At 51.9% G+C, this 12,393-nt stretch overlaps 1 protein-coding gene across 3 annotated transcripts in view; it reads right to left on the minus strand.

Moving 5' to 3' along the window:
• The window catches only part of ITSN1 (intersectin 1), a 110,797-nt gene that overhangs the window by 12,942 nt on the left and 85,462 nt on the right, over nt 1-12,393 (minus strand). For all 3 annotated transcript variants that reach the window (XM_041402128.1, XM_041402129.1, XM_041402127.1), the window contains one exon: nt 8,659-8,850. In XM_041402128.1, the coding sequence (XP_041258062.1) occupies nt 8,659-8,850 (192 nt within the window). The remainder of the gene's footprint in view (nt 1-8,658; nt 8,851-12,393) is intronic.

Consider the following 12,393-nt stretch of genomic DNA (forward strand, 5'->3'; position numbering starts at 1 on the left):
GGGGCTGTGCACGGGGACTCACAGCCCTGGGGAGCAGAACTGCTGCCTGCTCCTCTCTCTCATTGCTCTTCATGTGGCACAGCCCCGGCAAGGCTGCATCTCTCAGTGACTCCAAACATTCCATTTTTATTTATTAAAACCAAGGCCGTCTCTGGGTGTGAACTTTTCCCTGGTGGCCAGGCCTTAAAATCTCCCTCACCTCTGCCTGCCCATTCCCAGCCTCTCCCTGGAGGCCCCCGACCCCTTGGGTTGTGTCACTCCAATCCCACATGCATGGCTGGCAATGAAAAAGGGGGAAAGGACTCCACGTGGTGTAAGGAAAACACAGAGATATCCCAGAGGGAATGAGGGAGGAGCTGCAGTGACCCAGTGCTCGAGGGGCACTTTGGAATGATCCCCTCAGCTGATGGATGCTTGATATTCCAGGTTCACCTTGACCCCTCTGCTCACAGAAATCCTGCTCAAGAAGGGCCTGCAGGGCCTCTTCACTTCACACTTCAATTAAAAACTGCTCCCAAATGTTTGAAGGGCCCGAGCCAGGCAATGCAAAGGTCACTGGAGATCCCCACTGATGTCTGGGCTGAGCCAAGGGCTGGATTTTGTTCTCCTTTCTGTTTAAAAGCACAGGAGAAGGTGGGCACTGAGAGCTCCTCTTCCATCAGTTCTGTCCTTTCCTTGCTGCAAACCTCCCTTGCATGGATCCCCTCAGGTGGGAGGATTTTTATATCAGTTCCACAATCTTGAATTTTCTTTTCTACTCTGAATCAGATAAAACATTTAATTCCATTCTTTCTTCTGTAGGCCATTATTTTTCAGCTGAGCTTAATTAAGTTCTTCTGAGACTGAAACACAGAATGTTTTCTTCCAGTTTTTGCTACTTTTCTGCATAAATACAATGCATTTCAGACAGCAAAGTTGATTTCAAACAGGTGGAAAATGTTTGGCTCTAAAAATGATCTATTCAATTAATTTCACACAACCAAAATTCCCCAGTTGGATTTTTGCCCTCACCCCTCAGCAAATTCAATATATTCCCCATGGAAACAAACTTTCCTTAAGGAAACATCAGGCCCCAGGTAACTCTTTCAGTTCTTTGCATATAGAGTTAATACTCAGGGAATATTTCCTGCATTTTTATCTTCCTGAATGGAGCTCAGACAATGCCACTGAGAAGGCCCAGGTGTATCACCAATATTTCCATGGAATACCAGCAACATCAGCTTTAACTGATCTGTGCCCCTGAGAGAGGAATGATGGATTTGACTTAAAAATAAAATAAAACTAAAAAAAAGAAAAACCAACTAAAAAACCCCCAAAATGCAAACCCAAACAAAACCAAATGAAACAAACCCAGAAGAGGAGACAGACACAGCCAGCCAGGCTGTTTCCTGTCTGCCTCTGAAGCTGGGAGCTGGGATCAGGTGGGAAGCACAGTGACACCAACAAGGCTCCCTTGAGACACAGGATGCCACAGCCCCTTACAAAGTGCAATTGAAACTTGGCACGAAAAGCAGATGTGGAGAAACATCATCTTTGTGCCAAAACAATGAATTTTGGCTCCAAACCCAAACAAAACCACATGAAACAAACCCAGAAGAGGAGACACAGACACAGCCAGCCAGGCTGTTTCCTGTCTGACTCTGAAGCTGGGAGCTGGGATCAGGTGGGAAGCACAGTGACACCAACAAGGCTCCCTTGAGACACAGGATGCCACAGCCCCTTACAAAGTGCAATTGAAACTTGGCACGAAAAGCAGATGTGGAGAAACATCATCTTTGTGCCAAAACAATGAATTTTGGCCCCTTCCAAAAGCCAGAAGTTTGATGTCTCTTGAATAAATGCCTGATTTCAGAGCAGCTTCTTTGGTACCAAGTAAAGCACAAGTCTAAGGAACAGCCCCAGTTCTCCCAGCGCTTCATTAGAAGAGAACCAAGTGTTTAATTACTTTGCCTTGGAGAAGTTCTTGTTCAAAGATGTTCAAAATCCTTGAAGGTGATTTCCAAGCAGCAAGCCCTTGGAGGGAGCACTGACATTTTGAATAATGAACCATTTAGTGGCTCCCTTGGCAGCCAGCTGGGCTGTGAACCACAACAAACGCTCTGCTTTTGGGTGTGAAGTGTTTGGGGGAAAAAAACAAAGCCAGATCTGAGCAGAACACCCCAAAGAGACTTTCCTGGTAGGAGATTTCTTTGTGAGATGCAAAAGTACAGAGATTTTTCTTGTCTTTGTATTAGGAACACTGAAGAAGAACTGGATTCCTTTCCAGGTGGGAATGTCTGGCTCCTTCTTCACGGATGCCAAAGAACTTTGGTGAATGGATTCCACAGATCACAGGGAATGGTTTGGGTTTGGACCTCAGAGCCCACCCAGTGCCACCCTGCCATGGCAGGGACACTCCCACTGTGCCAGGCTGCTCCAGCCCCAGTGTCCAGCCTGGCCTTGGGCACTGCCAGGGATCCAGGGCAGCCCCAGCTGCTCTGGGAGATGCCAAAGAACTTTGGTGAACTGGATTCCACAGATCACAGAATCCCAGACAGATTTGGGTTGGAAGGGGCCTCAAATCCCACCCAGTGCCCCCCTGCCATGGCAGGGACACCTTCCCCTGTGCCAGGCTGCTCCAGCCCCAGTGTCCAGCCTGGCCTTGGGCACTGCCAGGGATCCAGGGCAGCCCCAGCTGCTCTGGGCAATTCTTTGCTTCAATGCAGTAAAGGCAGGGAAGGATGGGGAGATGACAATAATTAACTTGGTTTGTTCTCAGGAGGGTGAATCCATGAATTCTGCCATTCTGGCTGGACTTGGAGGACCAACAGACAAATGCTGGAACTGCAAATCTGTGCCTTGACCTCCCAGCAGCACAGTCCCTGCAGATTAATGGGCTCCAGAAATGCAAAAAATCACTTCAAATCCTTTGTACAGAGTAAAGATGTCGTTACTCTTCCTTACTAAGTCAGCCCTGAAGATCTGAGTCTCCCAAGACAAACAGCCTAAAACAAGATGCTGCTTTTTGGGAAGGGAGGTTCTGCTGTGGAAATCACTGATCCACATCCACGGCCACAGCTGCTCATTCCTTTTCACGTGGGGAGGTTTTCCAAGCAGTGCCACTGCCACATTTCCCTGTGAGCCTCGTGCTGGCCCAGGCTGTAGTGACAAGGCCACAGGAGACAGGAATCTGTCCTGTCACAGGGGACCAGGAGCAGGCAAAAGTGATGCCACAGTTTTCCTCCAAATCCTTAAGGAGAAGGGAACAGCACATCAGGAGAGCACCCCTTCACTCAGGTAAATTATTCACAGATCCCAAATCCCCGGGGCTGGCACAGCCCTCCCAGCCCAGGCAGTGCCAGCTGTGCCCCATGGCCACTGAGTTATTTAAATCACAGCATTTCCACCTTCAGCTTTCTTAGCACCTGTTTCAGATGCAACCAATTCCCCTTAAATCTCCTGGGATGGACCTTCCACTGAGAGGCCACCCCAGGATTTTGGTGAGAACATTGGGATCAAACAGATCCCTCCATCTCAAGCATCTGCAATGCCCAACCCCATTTCTCAGCTATTTTCAATCATTTCAGCAGCTTTGGAATTTCAGTTCCTGTTAGAGCAGAGCACTTCCCTCTGAGGTGCAGGGAAGGAGCAGGAAACAAATCTGGGCAGTCCCACGGGCAAAATCTGCAGCATTATTTAGGGGTGGAAGTGCCCTCTCTGGAATGTTCAAAGAAGGTTTGGATGTGTTCACTGCTGGTGCTCCAACCTCAACCATTCCATGAGTCACTGATTCTCCCAATCCCTTCCCAGAGGCTGCTTGGGGACAGTAAAATCCTACACGTGAGGGGCAAGAATGCATCCAAAAATGTAAATCACAGAGTTAAGCAAGGCCTGGAATGGTTCAGAACACACCAGGAAATGAAACCTCACCTCTGGATTGTGCCCCAGGGCCTGTCTGAGCCCCTGGCACTCAGGGCAAGGAGCAGCAGAGCCACAGGCAGCAGCCACAGCCCAACAGAAGGGCCTGCAGAGCCCATTCCACAGGGAATTCCACAAGGAAAGTGCTGGGCAGGCACTTCACTTGGAACCAGGAATGGGGGAACCAAATGCAGTATTTTAAATGTTCCAAGCTCTTGTCAAACAGCATTTTATCATTTTTTCACTTTCATTTGACAGAGAGACAGCTCTGATCTCTGCTCCTGTGACCTGACAGCACCCATGGAGCAGCTGGGGCTGGGCCAGGAGGGATTTAGGGTGGATTTTAGGGAAAGGCTCTTCCCCAGAGGCTGCTGGCACTGCCCAGGGAATGGGCACGGCCCCGAGGCTGCCAGAGCTCCAGGAGCCTTTGGCCAGCGCTGCCAGGGATGCCCAGGCTGGGATTTGGGGGCTCTGGGCAGGGCAGGGGTGGCACTGGGGGGTCCCTGGGGGTCCCTTCAGCTCAGTTCAAGTGCTTTGCTCACTGAAGTCCCCAGTGGGCAGTGAAGTCTTGCTGGAAACCATTTTCATTTGAACTGCTCCAGGCCAATGTCCTGAAACCCAAAGGTCACCTCAGCACCGTGTTCAGCTGAGCAGCCCTTGGTTCCCCTGCCCTCTGTGCCCTTCTACTCATGCAGTAACATTTGAGCTACATTGGTCCTGAATCTACTGAAGTTGTCCAAAATAAAGTTAAAAGAAGTAATTTGTCATCTGAATTTACTGCACAGAAGTTGCTATTTAACAAGGGAAATAGCTGGAGTCAATAACCAAAAAGAACTAAATGTGCTTTAAAACCAGAGAACAAAACCAGAATTTCAGTGATTTTGCTTATGGGAATAAAATGTGCTCAGTGAGCTCATGGGGACAGAAGTGAAGCCACTAAAGCTCCAAAAGAATTGAGGTTTAAATAAAACTGATTCTGAATATAAAGGAAATGTTCTTGATAAACCCACATTTCAGACTTAGGGTTGACTTGGACAGATTTCAAGTGTTGAAAAGAACAAATTCTCTAAAAGAACATCCATGGGAATTCTTTGTCAGCAGTTGAATTCAGGAGGAATTCCCACAAACAGGAAAACCAGTGAATAATAAAATCCAGCAGCACTGGCAGCCTCTGGAATTCCAGTCTCCTCTCCATCCCTCAAGTGACAACTCCTGTGCAAGGGGAGAAGGCACCTGGCACAGGGAAGTGAAGACAAAGAACAAATCCCAGAATGCCAAAGAACCAATTCCCAGAGTGCCAAAGAACCAATTCCCAGGATGATTTGGCTGGGAAGGGATTTTAAGGATCACCCAGTGCCACCCCTGCCATGGCAGGGACACCTTCCCTGTGCCAGGCTGCTCCAGCCCCAGTGTCCAGCCTGGCCTTGGGCACTGCCAGGGATCCAGGGGCAGCCCCAGCTGCTCTGGGCAGTCACTGTCACACTCCCTCTCTCATATAGATATATTTATATATTTATGTATTTATATATATTGGTATCCATAAAGACAAGTGAAGCAGACACTGCAATGCCTCGTTCCCTGCAGCTCAGGGAGAATCCCTGATGAGGAGGAGGAAGAGGATGAAACCCTCCCTGCTGAGCTAGCAGAGCACCCTTAGGGACTCAGGGAGGAAATGAACATTTCAGGGATTTCAACATCTGTCACTTAAGCCCCAAGGGAGAGTCTGTGTCTGGGACTCTGTACATGGGATTTGTTTTGCTCTTCTGCCTGGCACCAGCAGTGCCTCGTGCGTGTTCAGCTGGGCCAGCAGCAGGAATTTGCCCATGGAAAGGGTGCTCAGGCCTTGGCAGGGGCTGCCCAGGGAGCTTTGCAGTGCCCATCCCTGCAGGTGTCCCCTGGGGGTGGCACTGAGTGCTCTGGGCTGGGGACAAGGTGGCCATGGGGCACTGCTGGCACTGCCTGGGCTGGCAGGGCTGTGCCAGCCCCAGGGATTTGGGATTCCCTGTGAGCCACAGAGGAATCCCAAACTGCTCCTCCCAGGAACTGCAAAGCTGCCCCAGGAGCTTCCAGTGACCTTGGAAGGCTCCAGCCCCAGCCCTGAAGACACAGGGAGGTCCTGCACCCTCAGGGCACTCACTCCTCTCACTCCATGGAAAGAGGAAGAAAAGAGCAGCACCTGAGGGTCCTGCACCCTCAGGGCACTGCAGGAGCTTCGTTTTCCTCTCACTCCATGGAAAGAGGAAGAAAAGAGCAGCACCTGAATCCCCTACAGCTGAAGCACTGCAAATATCTCACTACAGATCCAATCTGTAGTTCTGGCCTGAGGTCACAGTGTCCCCAAGGGCCAGAGCTTTCAGCCGAGTCAGTTTTTCAAGCCAGCAGCTCAGGATGGGCTAAGAGGGAGAGGCTCTCGTTCACATGTCAGTTAATGCACAAAGTACTGACACAGTGAGTCCAAGCTGGCTCCATCCCCTCAGACAGCACTGGAAATCACAGGTGGGATGTGCTGTTCCATTTCTGCAGTTGTCAGCAAGTGGCCACGGTGGACAAGAATTATTTTATGGTAGAAATGAAAGATGCATCACTATTTAAACACTGTCCTAAAAAGAAGGAAAATCTGTGCAGTTGTGCATATTTTGAGACTTGAGCTTCTGGCATAAAACACATCCCAAAACCAGGTAAACCCATGGCAAAGAAAGAAAGAAAGAATATTTGTCTATCAAAAGAGTATCAAAATCCACTGATTGGTACCACGCAGGGAATCAGAGAATCCCAGAACATCCTGAGCTGGAAGGGACTCACCAGGAGTCCAAGGACACGCCAGCAAATCCCCCCCTGAGCCAGAGGGGCAAACGATGGATCTGAGCAATGATGAATCTGAGCAATTAAGAGTGAGCCCACGTTCCAAGAAGCCAGGCAGGCGTCCCTGAGAGGGGCAGAGGGCTCCGGGCTGGGCTCTGCCAAACCCTCGGGGCGAGCTCGGCGTGACCCAGCAACGAGACAACAAACACCGTCGGCCTCTTTTGTACCAAGGATTTAATTCTCTATACATGGAACTAATCGGAAAGGCTGGATTACAGTTGTTAAAGCTGCAGGTTTTTATATATTTATATAATTTACATTCATAGTGATGAAATACTGAAGTGCAACTGAGTAAGGAGCTTCGCTTGTCCTTTGCACCGCAGGACGGGTCGGGAGCGGGGAGCTGGGCTGGGAGCTGCCAGCAGGAGCTCGGGGACAGTGGGACACAGAACCAGGACGTAAGCCCGTGGTAAATCATTAGTAGCAGGGCTCTGTCGTGCTGAGGCGTTGGGAGAGGGCGCTGCCAGCACTTCCAGCGAGAGCCGGGCGCTAACGGAGACGGCAGCACAGCCACGGCTCCACTGACAGCTCCAGCTCAACTCATCCGTATGAACTCCGCAGTCCAGTTTAAAAAAATGTAAACATTGGAAATGAATGGCGGGGAGATTGCTCTATACATTCGTTCTTGTCAGGAAAACGACTCGTTCAGAGGTGCTGCTCCACAGGAAGCACAGCCGAGCAGCCCGAGCGCCGTCCCTGCGGGAATTATTTGGGAATTCGGGAATTCTGGCGGCCCCGGCAGGGAACGTTGCACCCATTTCTGACCCGGGAATGTGACACCAGGGACAGACACAAAGCAGGCTGCTTGCTCACTGGTTGCAGCTACAAGTAATGTGCAAAATCAAACGAACAGAGCTGGGTCAAACACGGCTCCAGGTTTGCCTCTGGCACGGGAGGAGGGCGGTGCCCTCCCCACGGTGGGTGGGTTACACACTCAACAACAACACCTGGTACAAGCAGTACAGAAACTGCAACGAAATACCTGGAGCTGGGCACATTTAAACTTCCTTAAACTGACTTTAACTCCTTCTGTTCTTTTGTAATTAAAAAAAAAAAAAAAAAATTAAAAGAAATTAAAAAAAGACACATTGACAACACTGGACAAGTGAACAATAAAAAAGAAAGATACATAAAGTCTCCAATTCATGGACATTTGGAACAATTTTAATAGCACATGCAGCATTCCTTGATAGTGGGTCTTTTTGCACAAACAAAATTGCAATGAAGAAATTAAATTTATACTTTTCCTTTAAAAGGCTAGAATATATCTTTAAAAAATAATTTTTAAAACTACCAAAAAGCACCTGTGCAAAGGTGGAAAAATTAGTTTGGTAACTCTGAAAGCCACAAAAGGACCCACTATCCTCTGACTTGTATTTTTTTTTAGTGTGTGTGTTTTTGTTTTGTTTTTTTTTTGTTTTGAATCAGTTTAATTTTGTCGGTAATTAACTCAACCATTGCGATTCCATGCAACTAAATGTGAAATGAGGTAAAACTGCTGTGCAGTGTGTTCTTGACTCAGAAGGCAGTAGATGATCATGCTGGAAGCCACATGATCAAGGCTGCATCTCCCATCATCCCTCTGGGCACTGCTATGGGATAGTGGGTCTCTTTGAGGACTTTCAAGCCTGAGTGGGGGATGGACAACATATGATTCCTAGAAAAAGGAGGAAAACAACACATAAGCAAAACAAAACAATGAGCAAATTCAAGCTAGGGAAACGAGGCGTGGCATGGAGCAAAAAAAAAAAAAAAATGATGGGAGGGGAGGGAACGTGCCGGGGGATGGGAACGAAACCAACCAAACACAGCGGGGAGGGGAGGAGGGGGACAGAAGGTCTTCAAAGAGCCCGGGGGCGCGGGGACAGCGCCACACGTGGGACAGCCAGGGACACTCACACTGCTGGCTCGGGTCCGTGTCCGTGGTCAGCTTCACGTAGTTGGACGGGAAGAGCCCCACGTGGCCGTTGACCTCCCCCTTCCACCAGTCGGGGTCCTCCCTGTTGAGCACGGTGATGATCTGGCCCTTGCTGAAGGCCAGCTCGTCGTCGTTCTGCGCGCTGTAGTCGTACATGCCGATCACCTGGCACACTGTGGGGGACAGGGGTCACCTGGGGGCTGCAGCCACCCCCACCCCGGAGCGTCCCCGAGCCACCCCTGCCCTGCCCGGAGCCCCCCAAAATGCCAGCCTGGGCATCCCTGGCAGCGCTGGCCAAAGGCTCCTGGAGCTCTGGCAGCCTCGGGGCCGTGCCCATTCCCTGGGCAGCCTGGGCAGTGCCAGCAGCCTCTGGGCAAGAACCTTTCCCTGCTCTGCAGCCTGGCCTGCCCACATGCAGAGGTCAGCTCTGGATGCTGCCCATGGCTCAGGACAGCTCCACAGAACTCACAGAATCCCTGGGTTGGGAGAGACCTTCCAGACCATGGAGCCCAGCCCAGCCCCAACAGCTCAGCCAAAGCCTGGCCCCCAGTGCCACATCCAGGCTGTGTCAAACACCCCCAGGGATGGTGACTGCAGCACCTCCCCGGGCAGCCATTCCAGAACTTTATCACCTTGCTGGAAAAACTCTTTCCTGCTCTCCAGGCTGCATTTCCTCGGTGCAGCTGCAGGCTGTGTGCTCTGGTTGTGTCAGTCCCTGCAGACAGAGCCCAGCCCAGCTGAGCACAGGCACCTTTCAGGAGCTGTGCAGGGTGAGGAGGGCACCCCTGAGTCTCCTTTTCTCCAGGGGAGCACCCCCAGCTCCCTCAGGGCTTCCTCTCAGGGTTTGTGTTCCCAGCCCCTCTCCAGCCTGGCTGTCCCCTCTGGATGTGTTTCAGCACTCAGGACCCTGCAGTGACCAGAGCCCCATCCTGGGGCCCAGCTCAGCCCCCCCAAAATTGACTCCAGGGGTTTAAAAATCCCAAAGTGTTTCATGGAATCCCAGCAAGGCTTGGGTTGGAAGGGACCTCAAAGCCCATCCAGTGCCACCCCTGCCATGGCAGGGCCACCTTCCACTGCCTCAGGGTGCTCCTACCTGGCTTGGAACTGGTCAGTGGACAGGAAAATCTGGGACACATTGGAACTTCCACTATTGGAAGCTGCACATTCCAAAAGAAAGCCAATGGTGATACCTTTGTTGTCCCAATGAGGTTTTCAGACCAAAAAAATCTTGGAAAATACAAGAGAAAATGAAGAGAGCTGGACAAAAGCATCCCAGGCCATCCAGGCTGCTCTGCTGGCACCCAGCACTGGTTCCAGCAGGGATTTTCCATCCCCTTGCAGTGGAACTCATCCAGTCTCAGAATGCAGCTGGTTCTGCTCACTTCTGCCAAAGCAGTTCCCTGAGTTCTCTGAAGCAGCAGGACTGTTTAGTTCAATAAAGAATCCCCTCTACTTCTCTGCTGTTTTCTCTTTGCCAGGGTTTCTGGTTTTCCCACCAGACATCAGACTTGCATTAATGAGCCTTGCTGGCAGGTTCTCTCCAGTGGATTAATCCTAAAATTTGCTTTTATTTTCATCCTTGTGCCAAGCCAGCAACTTATTTCAATTTGCCAAACAGCTTTCCCCCTTTTTTTTTTTTAACTACAGTTTAATTAAGATTTTGATGTTCTGAAAAAAGTGCTAAAATTTTATTCTGTAAAATTTAGCATGTGGTAAAGTCCCAGATTGTCAAACCTGAAATAATTCCAAATATAAATAAAAAAATCTCATCCTCTTTCCTTGTAAAAGGCTGTGTCTCAGTGCTGAGCTGCCATTCCAAACCTGAATTCCATGAGGCTTTGGAGAGGCATTTGCTGCATCTTTGGAACAACCACCAGAGGGGCCAGCCAGCAGCAGTCCCACCAACACAGCACCATGAGATGGGCTCTGGGCAGTCCCTTCCAGCCCAGCCAGGCTGTGATTCTGTGCAAATGTTCCTGTTCTGTGGCTCCTGTGTCCCTTCCCAAACCTGCAGTGCAGAGGAAAGGTCCCTCCCCAGGGGGGTTTGTCCCACATCACCTCAGAGCAGGGGGCTCTGCAGGACAGGAGCCTCAGGTGCCAGCCCTGGATCCTCCTGAGCCTCTGGAGCTCCTGCTGCAGCCAGGGCAGGGCAGGGCTGGGATGGAGACTCCTCCCAGAGCTCCTGTCCCACAGTCAGGGATGGGGATGGAGACACCTCCCAGAGCTCCTGTCCCACAGTCAGGGATGGGGATGGAGACACCTCCCAGAGCTCCTGTCCCACAGTCAGGGATGGGGATGGAGACACCTCCCAGAGCTCCTGTCCCACAGTCAGGGATGGGGATGGAGACACCTCCCAGAGCTCCTGTCCCACAGTCAGGGATGGGGATGGAGACACCTCCCAGAGCTCCTGTCCCACAGTCAGGGATGGGGATGGAGACACCTCCCAGAGCTCCTGTCCCACAGTCAGGGATGGGGATGGAGACACCTCCCAGAGCTCCTGTCCCACAGTCAGGGATGGGGATGGAGACACCTCCCAGAGCTCCTGTCCCACAGTCAGGGATGGGGATGGAGACACCTCCCAGAGCTCCTGTCCCACAGTCAGGGATGGGGATGGAGACACCTCCCAGAGCTCCTGTCCCACAGTCAGGGATGGGGATGGAGACACCTCCCAGAGCTCCTGTCCCACAGTCAGGGATGGGGATGGAGACACCTCCCAGAGCTCCTGTCCCACAGTCAGGGATGGGGATGGAGACACCTCCCAGAGCTCCTGTCCCACAGTCAGGGATGGGGATGGAGACACCTCCCAGAGCTCCTGTCCCACAGTCAGGGATGGGGATGGAGACACCTCCCAGAGCTCCTGTCCCACAGTCAGGGATGGGGATGGAGACACCTCCCAGAGCTCCTGTCCCACAGTCAGGGATGGGGATGGAGACACCTCCCAGAGCTCCTGTCCCACAGTCAGGGATGGGGATGGAGACACCTCCCAGAGCTCCTGTCCCACAGTCAGGGATGGGGATGGAGACACCTCCCAGAGCTCCTGTCCCACAGTCAGGGATGGGGATGGAGACACCTCCCAGAGCTCCTGTCCCACAGTCAGGGATGGGGATGGAGACACCTCCCAGAGCTCCTGTCCCACAGTCAGGGATGGGGATGGAGACACCTCCCAGAGCTCCTGTCCCACAGTCAGGGATGGGGATGGAGACACCTCCCAGAGCTCCTGTCCCACAGTCAGGGATGGGGATGGAGACACCTCCCAGAGCTCCTGTCCCACAGTCAGGGATGGGGATGGAGACACCTCCCAGAGCTCCTGTCCCACAGTCAGGGATGGGGATGGAGACACCTCCCAGAGCTCCTGTCCCACAGTCAGGGATGGGGATGGAGACACCTCCCAGAGCTCCTGTCCCACAGTCAGGGATGGGGATGGAGACACCTCCCAGAGCTCCTGTCCCACAGTCAGGGATGGGGATGGAGACACCTCCCAGAGCTCCTGTCCCACAGTCAGGGCTGGGCTGGGCTGGTTTGGGGGATGGAGGAACACCCCAGAGCTCAGAGCCCCTGTCCCACAGTCAGAGCAGGGATGGTTTGGGGGATGCAGGACCGCCCCAGAGCTCCTGTTCCACAGTCAGGGCAGGGCAGGGATGGGATGGGGATGGGATGGGCAGGGATGGTTTGGGGGATGCAGGAACACCCCAGAGCTCCTGTCCCACAGCCAGGGC

Source organism: Onychostruthus taczanowskii, unplaced genomic scaffold, assembly GCF_017590055.1.
Source record: "Onychostruthus taczanowskii isolate IOZ18803 unplaced genomic scaffold, ASM1759005v1 scaffold194, whole genome shotgun sequence".
NCBI classification, from domain to species: Eukaryota; Metazoa; Chordata; class Aves; order Passeriformes; family Passeridae; genus Onychostruthus; species Onychostruthus taczanowskii.